This window comes from Leptosomus discolor, chromosome 5, assembly GCF_034619465.1.
Source record: "Leptosomus discolor isolate bLepDis1 chromosome 5, bLepDis1.hap2, whole genome shotgun sequence".
In the NCBI taxonomy this organism is placed as follows: domain Eukaryota; kingdom Metazoa; phylum Chordata; class Aves; order Leptosomiformes; family Leptosomidae; genus Leptosomus; species Leptosomus discolor.
Window position 1 is genome coordinate 56,612,217 of NC_141395.1, and position 19,602 is coordinate 56,631,818.

The 19,602-nt window shown below is 43.3% G+C and overlaps 2 protein-coding genes across 2 annotated transcripts in view; both read left to right on the forward strand.

Annotated features, from left to right (window-relative positions):
- The window catches only part of DPY19L4 (dpy-19 like 4), a 29,556-nt gene extending 25,809 nt beyond the window's left edge, over window positions 1–3,747 (forward strand). The window contains exons 18-19 of the mRNA XM_086465355.1: window positions 257–415; window positions 3,296–3,747. Coding sequence (XP_086321481.1) covers window positions 257–415; window positions 3,296–3,460 — 324 coding nt within the window. The 3' untranslated portion in view covers window positions 3,461–3,747. The remainder of the gene's footprint in view (window positions 1–256; window positions 416–3,295) is intronic.
- A 10,108-nt stretch (window positions 3,748–13,855) lies between these two features.
- Window positions 13,856–19,602, forward strand: part of LOC104343251 (neural-cadherin) — a 60,576-nt gene continuing 54,829 nt past the window's right edge. Inside the window, exon 1 of the mRNA XM_086465798.1 lies at window positions 13,856–14,864. Within this exon, the coding sequence (XP_086321924.1) occupies window positions 13,856–14,864 (1,009 nt within the window). The remainder of the gene's footprint in view (window positions 14,865–19,602) is intronic.

The window sequence follows — 19,602 nt, forward strand, 5'->3', positions numbered from 1 at the left end:
CAAATATCAAAATATTCTTTCTAAAGACTTTTCAGGCCACTTGAAGTATATAAGATGAGAAATTGCCATCAACAGAGTCAAATACTTCCCATTCAGCTGGCCATTACCTCACCAGTTTTGGAGATTTCAAAACCAAACCTTTTATAGCTTGGTGTGTGCATGTAATTTGTTATTGCAGATAAGTCATGTTGCCCTCCCCTGTATTTAATTTAACACTGATTTTTGCGTTGCATAAACATGTTTTCTTAATTTATAGATTTATCAGATCTATTCAAAGAGGTCAGCAGAGGATATTTATAAGATACTCACGTCTTACAAAGCAAATTTTCTGGTTATTGAAGATTCAATTTGCAATGAAGTGGGACCTGTAAGAGGATGTAGAGTTAAAGATCTATTGGATATTGCTAATGGTCATGTAAGTAACAGAAAAAAATGAATGTTTGTATGCATAAATAATTCATTTAAAAAGAAGTCTTGTGATGCCGATCTTATTTTTCTCATTGTAATTGACATGTAGACAAAGACTCATAAATTTTAAAAGTGAGCAATTCAGTTTTGGTTTGTCTGTTTCTTATACACCCGTAATCTTACCCCGTACTATTCTTTAACTGCCCTAATCCCTCTTAATACGTGAGTATCTAGCTGTGCTGCTTTTCTGCCAATCATTAAATACCATTTAACTAAATATAAATGTTTAAGACTGTAATACCTGAAGATGTTATTACAAAAGCAGTAAAGCCCTGCCTCAGGGGGCATTCTTTAATAGTTTTAAAGATTAAATTTTAAAATGGATAAACTCGGTTCTTCTAAAACTTTTTATGAAGGCAGGAGTGGCCTTAAACTCACTTAGGGTTTAGTTGCTAATTTTCAGGTCAACAGGAGAGAGGGAGTCACCAGTTGCTTCTAAGCAATCACAGGCTGGTTTCCTTTAGTTAGTTTCCTGACTAAGAAAAGGAACTTAAACATCTGTTTGACGTTGCAGCCTGTTGTGTATTAACTATACCAAGTTAATCCTCGGTTTGAATGTTTGCGGGTTTTTTTAATGAGGAGGATACATATGTTTCTTCTGTATAGTCTTATATTCCATTCTTGGGGAAAAATCCAAGCTGTTCATCTGTGTTAGGTATTTTATAAGCTCTGCTTTCAATTATATGCATTTCAAAAGAACTTGTAATACAAGCATTTAATTTCTGTAGTTGCTTTCATTTGTGGGAGTAATTATAGGGGTGATACGTTTTTAGGGGATTGCTCTTTAATTTCCCCAGGAATCTACAACTGGTGTTTCACTTGTAGGTTTCCTGGCCGGTTTATCAGTGGAGGAGGATATTGTTTCTGTTTTTCTGTTAACTTCCTTACCATTGCTGAAATCTGTCTTTTTCCTTTCTTTGCCTTGCTGCTACATTCATGTATACCATGATTATTCCGTGTTGTAACCAATACACCATACCATAACAGAGTGTGCGTGTATGAATAACCTCCATCATCCATGTGCTGATGTACATGTTACTGCTCAGTTTCTTCTCAGATCTGTTTTCTCATGAGTAAATTCCTGTTCCCTCTTCACACTTGGGATGTCAGCTGGAACAATTAGTCACAATTTCAGGATTCCATTCCCTCTTACCCCTGCCTCTGTCATCTCCATGCTTCCTGTATACTGCCCTCTTGCACATAATCCTGATCTCATCCCAGCTTCAGCAGCACTGTTTTACTATCAGGTTTTTAAGTTTTTGTTTGATTCTTGTATCAGAAAGAGTTTCTTCCTCTTTTATTTCCTAACACCCAGTTACTCATCAGTTCATACTAAGGAACACTTCCCAGTACTTTTCAGAGAGGTTGTTGCTTTTGATGATAACTTCAGTCAAAGGGGGGAAAAAACCCGTCAAAAGCCGGTATCCAGTACAAGTAGCCTGTCTTTGATAAATGACACACACAGTGCTGTCAGTACACAAACACAGTCATTTACTATTTTTGTGTAATTAAGATTGTCAAAGTGACAAGGGTTATCCTCTTTATAGTGGAGAGATTAAGAAGGGGAAAAGAAGGTTCATGATGAGAGTTTCAGTTAAAATCTGTTCTGCTGAATGTCTGTAATGTAAATCTGTAACAAAACAACTTGTGTATACGTTTAAATGCAGACAACTGAGTGTTCGATATTTTTACAAAAGGCTTGGTTGGCTGGTAATGAACATCACTTATGTCTCCTGTCTGTGGCTGAGTCCCTACTGGCTTGGATGCTAAAAATGATAGTTGTAGAAAAAATGTTGGCATGGCCAACAGGAGTAAAGTTGGGGTTTTTTTTTCCAGAAAGTTGACATAGTTTGTTCCTGAAAGCTGATAATAACAGGTCATCTCCGGAAGCTTTGAAACAAAACTCTCAGTTTGCTTGCTAACAAAAATTTTCTGAGTCTATTGAAAGATTATCAAGACTTTCCAAACTAGTGGAAGCTAGTGCATGTGCAGTTGGAAACTGCAGCATTTACTTATTCCCAAAATGAGTGGACAGGCTGTTATGCTGTTGACATGTGCTTTCTGAATTGCTGGGTTTAAGACTGTAAGTATTACTTTCTAGCTTGGACTATGTCGTATAGTCCTAGTCCAATATCTTGTTTCTGGCTGAGAGCATATGATTATGGATAGGGCAAGACAAATGTTTTCCAGCAGTCTATTGCTGAAGGACTGTAGCTCAGGGGAAATATCTTTGTGTTTGGTAGCCACCCATAGATTTTTCTTTGTGAATTTGTCCTACCACCTTTTTTTTGAAACCCATGTAAATTTGTGCCATCGGAAGGAGTAGCGAAGGGATGTCCTCAAGGATATCAGACGGTAGATGCTGAAACGCATAAGTAACTTGCTTCCAAGTCAGTTGGTTGGAATTTCTAGGGTGATACGTGTGTGTGTGTGTGTGTGTGTCTTCAGTCTTTATTAGGTATGTCAAACTTACTTGGCCTGGAAAAGGTAACTGAGAATTTCCTTCCCTACATAGGTGGTATGCTATGGGCAGGTCAGGTTTGAAGTACTGGATAAATGGGGCACGTGGATAATTTCCACTGCCGTTGTTCTTTACTGTATGCATAAAGTACACTGGTTTTAATGTCTGCTATCCTGACAAAGGCTGTTTTAGATGGTTAAACAAAGTTTAGGGGAGTCTGTTTTCAGCTTATTGGAATTGTACAGTATGGAAATTAAATGTCTATTGTAAATGAAATTTACAGAATACAGAAGTCAAATGTACGGATTTATGTTCTGTAACCACTTATCTTCAGTATTTTAATTAGATCTTCTTCTTTTCTGACAGGTGGTTTGTGAGGAGGGCGACAGCTATGCCTACTCAAAATATGGACGATTTTGTCATGAAATCAAAATGAACTATTCTCCATATGTGAATTATTTTACCCGGGTATACTGGAATAGATCCTACTTTGTATATAGAATCAACACTGTGATATCCTTCCAGTCGTAAAAAAAGCATGCGAGCTTCTTTATGAGGATTGATTGTGAATGAAATTCAGTTGGAAAAATTCCTTTTGATCAAGGAAGTTATTTTTGCAGATACATGTGCGTACACGCAGTGAATTGACAACTTTATTTTACCAAACTGGAATTCTTTGAACTACAGATCAACAGACACAAATACCATCCTTGAAGGAAATCGGAAAATTTGTCAATTTTACAGTCTCTACAAAGTGTGATGGTCTTCCACATTTTTGCATTTTTCTTCCCGTTATAAATCATGTTAATCTTCATGTAAATGAGATTTCTGACTTCAGTGTTAGAGAGCTGATGTGGATAGACTTCAGTAAATGCAGAAAAATTATTTAAAGAGCTCATTTAAGTCATATAGCTTTTATTTTCTAGCAAGAAAGCAGTCGGTATTCTGAGTCTTTTCAAGTAAGTGTTTGGGTTTTTTGTTTATTTGTTGTTTTAATTCGTGGTGTCTTCCACTGTAAACTTTTCTGCGTTTCTCAAACACACATCCAGTCATCTTATATCTAGCTATAGTGTTTGTGTAAATCGAATAAGGAAAATTTTATTTGAACAACACTTCCACCAGTGACCTGTATGTTGTTGGAGGCATGTTGGTGGAAGTGCTTGGACTTAGACCTAGCGGTAGGAGCTGACATGGTCAGATCTTTAGTTTGGAAAGAACTTGTCTTCAGGACTTTTCCATGCTTCAATATGTATGTGTGTATGCATATGTGTGTCTTTGCAGCCATCAGAATGGGCCAGTATACAACAGTATGCCATGCTTGTTTTTAGACAAGTGTAGCAGGACGACTAGGTTTGCTACTGAGACTTCTGCACTTCTGCTTCACCCCCTCTGTGTGCGTGCTGGTGAGTATGTGCGTGTGTGTGGGGAGGGATGGGTGATGCTCATTTCATTCAACTTACTACCTGATAGTTATATTGAGATAGTGCCATAACTGTCATTTAAAACACTATCACCACCATTAATAAATAACGGTACAGTTGTTCATAGCTCTTTTTATATCAATTATGCAACTACATGGAGATCTTTGAAGATTCGGGAAAGTACTCTGCAATCTTGCTTCCCTCTAGAATTTGTCTTCCTTATATGACCTCCTTTGCCTCTACAACTATTTTTCTTAACAAATTATCTGTTCATCCTGTTTGTTGCTGGCTCATATACTTTCAAGGGAATGAATGATGCTTTATTCCAACGCTGGGCCTAATCCTGGTGTTGTGAATGGAAAATCCAATGAAAGGTAATGGTGACTTTGCTTACGTAGGTGTAGCTGGACAAAAAGCCAGGATGTAAGCTTTGGAAGAGGTTATTCACCCAGTAGGAGTTACCTGCAGTTATGGATTCATGTAACATTTGGCCCAGAGACGGGCATGTGGGAATGGTTCTTTGGAGCCCAGATGTCTTTAGTGAAGGATCTGGCATAATAGGATGAACCTTCAACTGAAAAATCTGCAAACCATTCTGCAAATGAAAGCTGCAAAACAATCCTTACCACGCTTGTTGATAAAATGCAAATTCAGAGATTTTAACTCTGAAATTATTAGGAACTGCAGTATGTTGGTGTATATGCGTGAATCTTATCTGCTGTATGCAGATACATTTGCTTACTTTACACTAACAGGTAGTGCTGAGATTTTTTTAAAACCTATTATCACTATTGGAGTGATTTAAAAGAAAAAAGCTTTATCGTTGTAAGTCAACTGTCTGTAATCTGTTTTTTACCTTCAGTAATATTCTTAGTCCTATGAGTCTTAACAAGATGTTAAATTATGCATTTTATTTGAAACCGATGTTCGGCTAAATCCATCGAATATACTGGATGTGATCATTGACAGAAACATTTATCAGTATAACTGAGTTACAAGTAAAAAGTAAATATCCTTTCTGGGGATACAATCTCCAGAGGGTGGTGTGTATGTGTGTCTCTGACCAAATGCAGTCTGCATTTATTTGCTTATGCACAAGTGCATATGTTTTACTGCACTGGACTGTTTCAGACTTTACGGTTACCATGTAGAAATAGAAGCCAGTTTATTAACTTGAGCTATGGGAGGCCTGCAGGAACCTTCTCTGTATGTGCTAGTATGGATGTAGAGGTAATATTTGGAAGGAAGTTTAGAGTTCCTTATACAGTTTAGGTTGGTTTGAATCACCGTCAAGGAATTACATGACTGTGTGTCCATCATTTACTCGCCTGAAGTTAATCATTCATGAATATCATTTCACAACAGCAATAAGGCATTCCAGGTAGCAAACTTCAGGGTTACAACTGCACTTGGGTGGATGAAGTCACATAGCTCACGGCTCCGTGCCTTAGACTGCCATGCCAAGATGCGAGATTTAACTATCCTTGACTGCCTGTTATGTTTTACCGTGATGCTGTATGTATGTGTTACCACATAGAATGTAGTTTGAATACTTACATGTAGAGCACACATGTTAAGAAAAACGCAAACGAGGCCATCCATACACCTAAAGAAAACGATCTTGTAGCATGTTGGCCTTTATACGTGTTTGAACAAACATGTTGAACTTTATTTGAACTGTGACATAGTTGTTATTATTAGCTTTGTCATAGTTTTTAAGATGTATTCTTGATACTTTGAATGATTCTGCTTTAGGAGAATCATTTAAATTTTTACCTTGCTTTTTATATTAGAGAAAATTGTATTGCAGCACCATTGGCACAGCAGCCTTAAGTAGCAGAAGGAGCCTTTTATGTGGGGGAAACATTGCTGTTGTTCCAGTAAAAAGGCATCATTTTTAAAATCAGTGACTGGAAGAATCATATCTTACAAAGAAAATTATAAGCTTGAATTTCTTATCCAGCTATGGATTAGCAAAAATATTATTGTCTATTCTAATCACCTTCTGTGAAAAAGAAACAGTAAGTTTCAGGATATCCCTCAGAAGGACAACAATAGGGCATAAATACTTGTTGAAAACCAAGCTAGGGTTGTGTGTACCAGGTCACAGATTTGACTCCCAGAAAGGGCTGGGGGAACGTTTTGCAAATTTTTATCTGTTTTGCTGTAGATGTTGCAATTCAGTTGAAACATGTGCCTTGCAAGCTTTTATTAAACAAACAAAAAACTCAATTTGTGTTTCTTTTTGTGAAGATTTTTACATTCCTGTCCCTCCGATTTCTAGAGCTTCCATTGTGTCTTAATACCCCAGCCTCTGAGGATGCGCTCGTAGTAAGTGGTGCAGCTAGGATGTATGCCAGCCCTCTGACAGCTGTTCACGGGGAAGAATGACAATTTGCACAGCAATTTGTGTTGCTGTTTTGCTGGTTTCTGATATGCTTCATCTTAGTAAATGCAAAAAAATTACCTTGAAAGAATAACTCGAGTATAGTATTTTCAGGCACTCAGCTGTTACCGTTAGACTTGTGGATTAAAGTTTAACCAAGTCACAGCTGAACTGACATGTACAGTTTTGTCTTAATCTTAAACCAAAACATTCTTTTGCTTCCTGAATTACCACGTACTTGAACTCAGTTGATAGATTTTCCGGGAGAAGTTTGAGACTAAGTGAAGGCATTTTTGAACATTAGCTTCTATTCATATGATTTTTAAAAATTCTGGTTTTACTTCTTCCAAAGTAAATGGAAATACAATTTAATACAATACAACCTTAAATACATTTCCATTCTGGGGGGGTAAGGAGGAGACACACAAATAGGGAAGAAAAAGGGCCAAAAGGTTTATCGGGCGTTGAAAACTCTTCAAACTATTTGCCCTGGTGGCATTACTGTTTACTGAAAGTAAAACCAAATCTTGTTCTTACCACCTTATTTTTACTAAGTCATTGCAAATGTCCCAACCTCGAGACCCTTTGTCAGGTTTCCCATGCAATTCACAGGAATAGGAGCTGCAAGATCAGGTCGTAGGGATTGTAAGCTGTCGTTGAAACACTTCGTAATGGCCGCTGTTAACTTTGTATAACCTATCTTGTTCCCAAAAATCGAACGGGAGAAAGCCTCAGCTGTTCGTGTGCATGCGTGGGCTTGCGTGCTGTTTGCGTTTAGAGGTGTCTGGTTCACTGTTGGCTTTGGACGTGTGATGAGTGACTTCTGTTACCGCAGTTGAATCTATAAATCTCCTAAATATTGATGGGCAGGTGGATTCTAGAATACTATGGTATTAGAGATGAAAGAAAAGCTGAGTTTATTCCAACATAAGCAATATTTTGTGTGAAATAATACCTCAACGTAAATCTGTATAATCATGACTTTAGTGCTCTTTTTAAAACTTAACTTTAGGGGGAAAGATAGTGAGTATTCTAAAACATGCAGTGTGTGTTATTTTGGTAATTGTTTGTACTTCATCAGTACAGCTAAAAGAAAATATCACCGTTATGTTGCTCCACTCTTACCATGCCAAATGGAGAGCTAGTGATGCCTAAAGCTCTTCTGAATTGTTTGGTACCTCAACTAGATGTTTAAATGTGTAACTAATCTGTCAGTGGTTTTGACTTTAGCACAGTTAAATGTACGTAATTCTGCCTTTCAAGTGATGTTTAAGGTTGCATATTTATTGGATGGAAAAGAGGTGGGTGTTTAATGCCTTTCAAAGTTTCAAACTGTTACTTCACTGAAGCAGAACAGTCATTGGTGGTGCTTTACGTGTTAACGGTGACATTTAGCAGTAGCGTATGCGGCGTATAGACACAGCTATGTGCAGCTGTTTAATAACAGAGCTAAGGAATCCAATTCCTTTTATCCTGTTTGTTGTCTTGGACAGTTTTTTATCACAATAATGTATACGTAATAAGTATGTGACAAAATTTTTCTGTGGAAAATGAAATTTTAATAAAAGCCAAGTCAGAAAGAATGGATTGTTTGGGACACAAACTGTTTTATGCTTTCTTTTGAGAAGACTGATACCCTTTGACAAACCATGTAGTTCATAATGAATTAACCTACTTCCTCTGTGGCGGTAATAAAAGGATTTTTGTATTCTGATGTGTTATTTGCATGTGCAATTTTCAGTCAAGTGAAGACTGTACAGAATGGCTCAAATATCTCTCTCTTGACGGGTCGGCATAAATGCTTTTGCAACTCTTGTGGATTTGCAGCCTGCTCAGACTGGATCCGTGACAGTGCAGTGACGACCTGTTCAGACATACTGGTATGAGGACGAGTGGCAAAATATGAGGTGCTTCAGATGGAATTATTGAACTCTGACTTTCTCCCTAAAGATCCTCCTACAGCAAGCACGCCACCTGGAAATAAATTGCTATGCAACATCACATGCTTATTGATTTATTTTTTTTTAATCAAGTAATGTATCATCTGTCTTGAATTTTTACAGATCACAATTACATATATTAGAGCCTTCTATTATTTCATGAGATACTATTAGTAGGAGTGAAATCTTTGAATGCAGACTACTTTGTAATAATTTGTGTAATGATATGAAAACCTTGAAATTATTTTAGTTACATTCTGAAAACGATAAGAATACTCTGTGAAGGGTTTCTCCAAAAATGATCATGTAGCACCTAAAAATTATGTATTTACATCTTTAATTTATAATAGTTCTGAGTTTGAACGTTCGTCAGCCTGCTTCCTTTTAGACCAGTCAGGAAATGCACTGATTTTGAAGTATCCATGAATTCTTCAAGCACCCAGGCTTTGTGATTGCATGGATGAAAGGGGCATGGAGCTTCCTGGCACCATGAACTGGATGTTGTTGTTTGTGTGCTTTACCATGTCTTTATCCAAAACTGAGACCATGGTTACCAGCTGTGAAATACACAATATTCTATGATATATAATAAAATTTATATTTGTATGTGTATATAAAAGGATGTGTATATATCTGCATAAAATATATATTCTGACTGTAATCAATGTTTGAGAGGTGTTAGGTAAAATTACTGTTGGTTTGGGGTTTTTTCCCTCTAAGTGGTAGCTCTGTAATCCATTTCTAGGACCTAGTTTCCCAGATTTTCCAATTTTTGCCTTGACCCAGACTAGCACACTTCGGTTCCTGTATGCTTTCAGATTGCTTAGGTGATAGATGGGTTTTGATAGTGGGGAGATGAGATGCATCTCATTATGAGTTAAATTGCATATATAGAATATACCAACATAACGTAACATGGAGTGGTACTGAGTACTCAGTAGGTTATAACACACCAGCAGTATATACATTTACCTTCAGAATTTTGAGCAGATTTATAATGCCTTGGAATCTCTTCTTGTTTCAAGTTGTAACTGTAATGTACTGTACTGACTGGTTATAGAAAGACCAAAAACATGTTAAACTGACCTTGTTTTACACTGTTGCAATAAATACCAGCGGATTCTGTAAGATGAGGGTGAATACAACGTGATGCCCTAAGCCCTTCTCCCCTCTGAAGAAAGCTGACAAAGGACAGGCAAGAGTTGTTCCGCTGTCTGTGAGACCCTGAGGGCAGGAGCTGTGGTCTCCCCGGGGTAGTTGCTGGAAAGAGCGTGTGGTCTCCATGGTTGATCTACCTTCAGCTCTGGACAATAACACAAAGTCACTGCTGCAGAAGTGATTTGCCTGTTTATGCAATTTTAGAAAGGTACATTAAAACCAAGTCTTGTTTTTGTTTCATCATGAAAACTTATTTCTGAAACACACGAACAGTGTAACTTGCATCTATTTCCACATTATTAACACCTAGATAAATGCTGCTGCCTTTTTTTTTTTTTTTTCTTCCCTCTCTTTCCTGTTTGGCCCATTTTATGATGATTTGAGCTGTAGTCTGAACTGCTGGTTGCGTTCTAGGGCCTTGTCCTAGCTGCAACAGAGGGCCAGAAGGCTGTTGGACTTGCTGATAGTTTGGCCTCAGAACAGCAATTCAAGGCTTAGTGGTGGCAGTTCACAGTCCTCAGTTCAGCAGAGAAGAATCCTAAGAATAAATTTCACTGTGATTCTTTGGCAATAGAAGCTGACAGTGTCCTGAAGATATCTAAGGAGCTTATTTAATTTATTTATGTTTATTTATTCTCTGTGTTGTTTCCTATCAGAGCAAAGAGCCATCTCTGCTATCCCTACTTGGGTCATCTCCTGGATTAATGCTGTATCAGTCTCTCTGTGGTTTCTGCTTCAGTTTCACAGGAAGAGCCAAGTTCCTTTGGAAAATACGGCCACACAGAAAGAGCCATAGCGTTTTCTTGGCAGAGTCCTGGGAAGGAAATGAGGTTACTCCAGAATGGTCAGTCTTGTAGTATTTCAATATATACTGTACATACATATGTAATACATATATATTCAAAGCTGGTGAAGGGTCCAGAGCACAAGTGTATGAGGAGCAGCTGAGAGAACTCAGGTTGCTTAGTCTGGAGAAGAGGAGGCTGAGGGGAGACCTTATCGCTCTCTACAGCTGCCTGAAAGGAGGTTGTGGTGAGGTGGGGGTCGGTCTCTTCTCCCAAGCAGCAAGCGATAGGATGAGAGGAAATGGCCTCAAGTTGCACCAGGGGAGGTTTAGATTGGACATTAGGAAGAATTTCTTCACCAAAAGGTTTGTCAGGCTCTGGAACAGGCTGCCCAGGGAAGTGGTGGTGTCACCACCCCTGGAGGTGTTTAAAAGATGTGTAGATGTGGCACTTAGGGACATGGCTTAGTGGTGGACTTGGCAGAGCTAGGTTAATGGCTGGACTTAATGATGATCTTAAGGGTCTTTTCCAACCTAATTGATTCTATATATAATACAGCTTTTGAGAATTGCTTATCATACCTTGAACTGTTGAGTTGCCTGTTGATCCCTGATGAGCACTGGGTCAACTGTGAACCATGGAACAATTTTTTCCTGGTTTTCAAAGTGGTTACCAGGACAGAATATCACCCACTGACCCTAAACAGACCCAAACGCAAGCCTGTCCTTTGACTTCCCCAGTCCCTGTCAGCTGAACTAGACCTCCCTCCCCACCCGACAATTCCAGAAGAAAAATTGTTTTAATTGAAAGTACCGATCATGACATTTAGTCTTTTCATCAATACATTCCTATTTCCAACAAAATAATGCAGTTTGGTCCTTTTGTTATAGCTTGAAAGAACATCCAAACAGCCCGCTATAAATAGCTTCTGCCATTTCAAAAGATGTATTTAATGCATACTGAACTGCCTCACACCAGTAAGAGCGATATTTCAGCCGTGCCTGGCTGGGATGCAGTCACATAATTTTAGAGCTGGTAATCCCAAACACACCTCAAATGTGTTTGCATCTCTTTAAATTGCAAGGTAGGATTTGTGTCCAAAGATGTATATATAATTGTTTTGTCTTAGCACAGGTTTTGTGCAATTGGATGTTTCAAGTAACACGGTTGTGCTAGCGAGTATCCACGGTGGCAAGGTTGTCACTGGTTCTGCTCTGTAAGGTGTGCCCTAAGTTCTGTGAGTGGGGGTGATGGGCAGCAGAAGCCTAAATGTACATCACCAAAACGATGCGTTAATGAATGTGTTAACAATACATGGTTCAGTGGTGCGAGGGAGAACTGTGAACAAAATCCAGTTTATACCTGGGCAGGCTGTAGACAAAACAGTATGTTTCTAAATGCGTGAATATGAGAGAACAGAAAGGGCAGCACATCTTGTAGTGTAGGCTGCAACTGGGCCCTTGATTTTGACAGGATTTAATTTGCTCATTGAGAGTTTGTGTAAGGGCAGTAGGACGCAACACAGTTCAGAAGAGGGTATGTTGGGCTGTATCTCAGTGCTGATCTAAACCTGTCCTAAACTGAACATTCGTTGGGGTCGTCTAGCTGGCTCATTAAGTGTCGGAAGTTAATGAGCTTTCTAGTGCCTTTGTGAGGCAGGGAATTATTCACATTTTATTTTTACGTAGGGCACAAAGAGTAAAGGTAGCATGCTCACGGCTTGCTACAGCATGTTAACCATGGATGGACCTTGATGGTTACTTTCCTGTTGCTACTGGTAAACCATTCCTTAAAAATATTTGGGTTTACTTTTCGCCTTCCCAGTCTGAGATCTCACATCGTGCCAACTTTTAGAAACAATCACCCCTTCGCCTTGCTGAGGTAAAAATAAAGGCTGGCAGCTTGTAATAACGTGATGTGATCTCCGCATGATCTCTTCAAAACTGGTAATTGCCCAGGTGGCAGAGGTGCAGATCTAGCAGCTGTTTGTCACCTTTGACTGTTGCCTGTAATATTTGACTAAAGCTGATTGAAATAGTTTCTGGCTTTCTTGAGCAAAGCTTCACTTCCAGCCTAGATACGTTATCACTGAAGTTACAACACAGTGGGTGACAAACTCCCCTGCTTTCCTAACAGCCTTCTCCTAAAACTAGCAAACCTGTGTTCAAAGCAGCAAGAGGGAGTGCTTTTAATTGGAAAATGTTAATGCGGTTTGACCAGCTGGATGTGGAGGCTCAGCGAAAGGCTCTTCCTAAGCTGTCCCTGTCACTATGGGAGGGGAGATATTGTTGTTCCTGTTTGTTAGCAGGGATGGAAGATGCTGCTGGGACTTTTGCTTGGAGCAATGAGAAAACGAGTAATGCTTGGTTTGATGAGTAGTGGGGAGTGATTGGCACTGGAGTGGTCTGGCTTGGATTCACGCTTCCATTGATCGCGGTATAGCCAGGGCAACGATTCCCATGCCCAGATTGTTTTACGCATGTTTAGCAGGACTGATGTGTTTGCTTGCCTAATTCAGAGGGACCATGCCAGTATTGCTCTCAAGAGCAGGACGCACTCTTCTCTTCCCAAAAACATTGCACTTAAATGTGGTAAGTGGTGCTGCTGTTCACGTATTATGCTGAGACATGTTTTGCTGTTCCCTCTTCTGCCAAAAACACATCTTCCCTGAAGGAGCAGCAACCTGTACATGCACTCCCAAAAGGCCACGCTTCCAAGACAAGCCCAGCTCACATGAGAAAAATACGGCTGCTTGGTCACAACTGTTTTTCAAAGTTTCAAGTATCCCAAGGCGCTCTCTCCTTTACACAATAGTGTTTTTTCATCTGTTTCTTTTACTAGTTGCTCGCTTAGCTTGCCTGGCGCTTTTCATACACGCTCAGGAAAGCAGGAGGCTGCCCGTTTTCCCCGAGGTCGTGTCCGTCCCACCCCCGCCCGGGGAGCACCGCTCCTCCTTCCATGCCCGCTTCGCTGGTGGAGGAGCGGGAGGGAGCGTCGGGGCGCGTTACCCGCCAGCGGCGGAGAAGCCCGGGAAGAAAGGCCTCGGAACGGGGGAAGATGAGCGATTTGCCCGGCATCGCCGCACGCTTTCCCACGGGCGGGGCGGGGCGGTCTCGCCCGCCCCCGCCCACGGCTCTGACCGCCCGTGGGGGCGGGACGGGGCTCGCTGTGGCGCGGGGGTGCGCGGCGGGCGCAGTGCCCGCTCCGGAGTGCTCTGCTCCGCTCCCCTCGGCGGGATGGGCCGGGCGCGACGGGGCGGCTGCGGGCGGCTCCCGGTCCTGCTGCTGCTGCTGCCGCCGCTGCTCTGCGGGGCGGCGGGGCCGGGGCGTGGCGGCGCTCCCCGCCTGCTCCGCTTCTCCGGGCAGGTGCCCGAGAACAGCCCAGCGGGGACGCGGGTGCGCGGGTTGCGGGTGCCGCTGCGGAGGCTGCTGGGCCCCGGGGAGCCGGCCGGGGGGTGGGCTCTGGAGGGCGACGGCGCGTCCCGCTTCTTCCTCCAGCGGCGGCCAGGCGGCGGGCGGGGGCTGCTGCTGCTCCGCACGGCCGAGCGCCTGGACCGGGAGGCGCAGCCCGAGTACGGGCTCCGGCTGCGGCGGCGGGCGGGACGGTCCCCCCGGGAGGCGCTGCTGCGGGTCCGGGTCCTTGACCGCAACGACCACCGGCCGCGCCTGCCGCCGGCGCGGCCGCTGGAGGTGGACGAGCTGGCCCCCCTGGGCACGGAGGTGGCCCGACTCCGCGCCTCGGACGGCGACGAGGGTGCCAACGCGCGTCTCACCTACCGGCCCTGGCCGCCGGGCGCCGGCAGCCGCCTGCTCTTCGTGGTGCCCCGCAGCGGGCAGGTGCTGACCGTGGGCTCGCTGCTGGGGCTGCGCCGCCTCCGCCTCTGCGTCGCGGCTCACGACCACGGCCGGCCGCGGCCGCTGCGCAGCCCCGCGCGGTGCCTGCGCCTGGCCGTGCGCGGGGAGAGGCGGCGGCGGGCGCGCTCGCTGCCGCCGCCCGAGCGGCCGCCGGGGCCCGGCGCCCGGCGCTACACGGCCCGCCTGCCCCCCGGGGCGCGGGTGGGCGACACCGTCTTCACCGTCCCGCGGAGCCGCGACCGGGCGGCGGGCGGCTGGTTCGAGCTGGCGTCGCCCGGCGCCGCCCCCGTGGGGGTCGACAGGGCGTCGGGGCGGCTCTATCTCCGGCGGGAGCTGCGAGCGGGCGACCAGGCGGAGGTGCTGGTCAAGGTGCACCGCGGCGGCGGACGAGGTAGGCGGCCGGGACGGGCGGCGGGGGACGGAGGCGCGTCTCCCAGCGGCGCTGCCCGGCGCGGCGGGGCGGCCCGAAATGGCCGGATGGGGCTGGAGGGTCGCCCCGAGCTGGGGGGGGTGGGGCACGGCGGTGCCGGGCGCTTGTGGCTCGAGGGGATGCGGCCGCGGCGGTGCCGCCCTCGGCGGGCCGTGGGGAGCCGCGGGCAGCGGGGTGAGGTGCCCCCGGGCTGCGCTGGTGCCGCGGGGACGTGCCGGCTCTTCTCCGGTATCGCCTTCAGGGTTTTTGCCTCCTGCCTTTGATGGAGCAGGTGAAAACGTGGGTGGCGGTGGGGTTTTTCGGTTGACGTTGCCTTGTAGGAGTTGCCGTCCCAGCAGGTTCACTGCTGTAGGGCGGGAGGGGTCTGTCTGCTCACGGGTTGACAAGAGGGAGCACATGGCGGCAGGCAGCTCGCCTTACAGCGGGAGCAGTTAGCAGAGAGCCTCTTCTGTTCCCTGGGGTCCTCCGTGACCTGCGAAGGGAGAGGTGACGTTGCCCCGGGCGTGCGTGCTCACAGAGCTGCGGGTAGAGCCCGCTGCGCTGGGCGATCCTTCTGCGACTGCTTGCTGAACCGCACCGAGGTGGTGCTGGAAGCGGGCTGCAGCAGTGGCAGAGCGGTGCACGGAGAGGAAAAGATGCCGCTGCGAAGTAGATATCAATGAGCTTAGGACAAGCAAAAAATAAAAATTATCTGAATCGGGAATCGTAGGAGTTGGTGTAGAGAACTAAGTGGAGGGATCATCATAGCACTGCGTAAATCCTGTATACATCTACAGCTTGTATACTGTGTATGGTTCTCCTCATAACACAACAAAGAGAACGGCCAGACTTGTTAAACTTCTCCAACCATGTTAAGCTTGAGGCGCTTTATGGCTACAAGAGCGGTCCTTTCCATGTGTTACTTTCATCTTATTCAGAGGATAGTGTATTTTACAGTTTTATAGTGTAACTGTAGCTTAGGTCTCTGATAACCTTACTGGTTATCATTTGCTTGGGGTTAGCTTTTTGGGATTGTTTTTTTTTTTTTTTTAGATGTTTACAACTTCACTCTAGAGGAAATATTTACAGTTTTCTATAAATGGTTTTTACAGCCTAGTGCTCAGGAAATGTGAAACATAGAGCTGGGAGGAAAACCAATGTGATGAAGCGTGCTGGGGGCTGTGATCTTTACCAGTGTGCACTGTGTGCAGTCTGAGAATCCCAGAGCCGCCTGCCTGAGAAACTGATTCTTGCAGGAATGGGCTGTGTTGTGCAAGTGAGAAACATTTAACGTAGTAAAACCGCTGCGCAGTATTTCTAGGTTCTAACTTTCGACAAATCCCCCAACATTGAAAGTATAACTTCACATTCAAGCTGAAGATGGAGTCTGAAAGGTGACATGGTGCTTGACTGTCTTGCTTATTTATAATGAAAGCAAATAACCTTGTGAGCAATGGTGTACAAATGATTAATTGTGTTGTGCTCTCCAGTCTGGTGCTGTACAGCATGTTTTTACCACTGTCTATGCACTGATAATGTATTGACAAGAGATGAGCCTCAGGGAGAAAGGAGTTCGATGATCAAGTGGGACAAGGTCATTTAGACACTCCTTTAAACTACTTTGAAAATCAAAACTCTCTCATACCTTTATACAGTAACAAATTTGGGACCCTTTTCTGGCTGCTTATTTAACAGGAAGATGATGAAATGATGGGAAGCTTTAAACGTCAATTTTTTTATCTGAAGAAACTTGGTGAACTGTCTAAAGCCAAACAGAATTAACTTCAGTCTGCTCCTCATTTCTCCTCATGCCTCTTACTAACGGCAATTAACAGTGGGTCACATAGTAATCAATATTATGGAACATATGTCAAAGTTTTAATCCTCTCATTAACTGAAAACCAAAACTATTGGACCCTTATTAATTGCCATTTCTTATGTAAAAGTCATGAATGGAAGCAGGCGTTCGTGGGTGTTGCTTCTCCAGTGAAGCGTGTGTCTTGGGTTTTTGTTTGTTTTTTTTTTTTTCAAGAAAAGTGAAGATTTTTTGGCACTTATAAAAAAAAATAATTAAAAAGGAGGTCAGATAGTAACTTAGAGCACTGTTTCTTGCAGCTGTAGTTCAAGGAAGACAAGGTATTCATGTACATGGTTGAAATACTGAAATAAACTGAGCGTAGAGTACGACAGCCTTCTGAATCCAACCTATTGCTCAGTCGTACTCATAGCAGTGATGTGTATGGGGCTGCTGTCTGTTCTGTGGGGACACCGTAGCTGGCACTGTGAAAACGCAGCTGTTCTCCCATTGAATATATACTTGGTACATGGACTGTGCATCGCAAAGAGGTTTGCACAACTTCTGCCAACTGTCTTGTTTACCTGGACAGAGCAGTTAGCATCTTCCTTAGGAATCTGGGAGGTTGCCTCCGTCTCTCAAAGCCTTGCTCTTCTGGGATCTGCATGGGCGTGGCTGTGGGATTGGGACCCGGCGTTCAGACGAGGCTCTTAGACAAAGATATGAGCTACAAACCCAACATTTCCTCATCCAGATTTTACTTTGGGACATTTAACGTCCTGGCGCTGACCACACCATTGGAGCAGTGCACGGCCTGAGTGTGGAAGGGCTGAGGGTGGTGGGGAAGGGTTGAAAGGGCTGTAGCTCCCTTTCCCTTCCAAATCTGCCTCTGTTCAGGCACACCTGCCCACACCTACAAGCACCTATGTAGGTTCTCATACTTGTAACTGACTTACATAGGGTGGGACATGCAGTTTCACAACTGTTTCCTCTTCCCTCACCGATGTAGCAGAGGGTATGTATTGATGCACCCTGTGTAGCAGCTTTACGTTTAGGACTTTGTCATGCTTCAAAATGTGAAGGAACACTCTTACCCCTGTTCTTCGACTCCAGCAGACTTTCAGCTTTGGGGTTTTTTTATTAATCTTAAGAGCCTGCCACGAAGGGCTTATAAAGCACACGCTGCATTGTCTTGGAATAGTGAGACCCACCAGGTGATTGCCAAGCTCCTGCACACACTGGCACTGCAGATACAATTTGTGTGCTATCAAACTGAAACCACCTGTGGTAAGAAGTCACTGCATAATCTACGAAGGTTATTTTTCTTTAGCAATAAGAGAGACTCAAAAAAACACGCAGCAAGACAAATCCCTTCCCCTTCTGTATGTCTGCCATGCTCTGAAGAGAACGCTTGAGGCTAGCAACCCTTTAAATCTGGGATGCCTCAAGACATCAAAGTGAGGTAAACACCAGCAGTTAGTTTACAGCTGAAATGAATAAAACAGTTGCAAGGCTGTTCAGTATTTTCAGATTTCGGAAGTGAGATGGATCTCTCATCCCCTGTTGTCTTTCAGGTGGGATAACAACTACTTACTACTGTAACTGAATTCCAAGGAGATAGCTCTTAGAGCTGGCTGGAGGCTGTAGCATAATGCTGTTCCTCAAGTGTAATGTCTTCTGGTAGAATATGATCAGTATTGAACCCTTATGACTCACTGGAAGCAAACTGCATTTTAAAAAGGCATTTGTCAAATCTTGAAATTCCTGAAAATACAGCCTAGACTGCACATGGAAAGATCACATGGTTTCAGTCCCCTGCACTTTCTTAAAAAACTTCCACCAGGATGCCTACGTGGAAGGGAAAACATTTCACTCCATATGATACAGTAAAAACTAATAAGTAATCTATATTGCTGCTGGCTATAGTTTCAAATCAAGATATAGCTTAGGGTTTTTTGTTTTGTTTTTTTTAGGGAGCCAGAAATGTCCCATTGCTTCCTGGCACCCTCTGACATTTTTAGAACAAAATAAATCTGACTTCAGAAACAGAAATCTGAGCTGGCGATCAGGTTTGGAGGTCATTCTATATGCTGCCTTTTTTTTTTTTTTTTTTCCCTCCTCATATCAGGCTGATTAAACCCATCTGTGGATACCATTGCTATGCCTTCAAATTCAGGTGCCGACAGGGAAAAAGCTTGCTTCGCTTAAACCATGAAACCATTTTAATGGCCAGGGATCATTAGACAAAAGAGCAAACTCCAGGATGAAGGTTATTGTGTTACCCTGTCTGTCTGTATCTTTGGAAGAATCTTACTGTAAAAAAAAAATTGATGTAAAAATATATAGAGACCCAGAGGCAATAAATTAAGCGGTAAGAATGTCTGATAAAATTTATAGCTGAGAAACCAACAAAAAGCTTAAAGACTGAAGAGGTAAATGTAAAGTTTGTGTTACAAGTATTCTTAGGAAGGTACATAAGAAGCTATTTAAATGATGAGAAAGCCTTTATCAAAACAAGTTAAAGAGAAAAGCAATAGGAGACCTTCAAAATAGAATATTCAGCCCTTTATTCTTAATGTTAACATCTTAAATCCTTTTATACAGCCTATGATTTCATATTTATGAGTTTTCATTACATTACAACATCAGGAAGGCATTTAAAAATCTGGTTTTAGTACAGCTATGGGTGCACTTGCTTTACATCAGATGGGTTGGCTGAGCTTTGAATGAGTAAGCAAACGTTGTACATATGGAATCGACATCTGCCTTGTGAGAGAGAAGTAGCCAAAGCGGCGAGGGCTATGTCCGTGGAAGGGGATCTGTTTAGAAATTTACTACATAAGGAGAACTGGAAGGTGTACTGTTGACTCTACCTTTTCATTTCTTAGACGCAGGATAGTAGCCAGCACATGCTCCTTTGGAGGC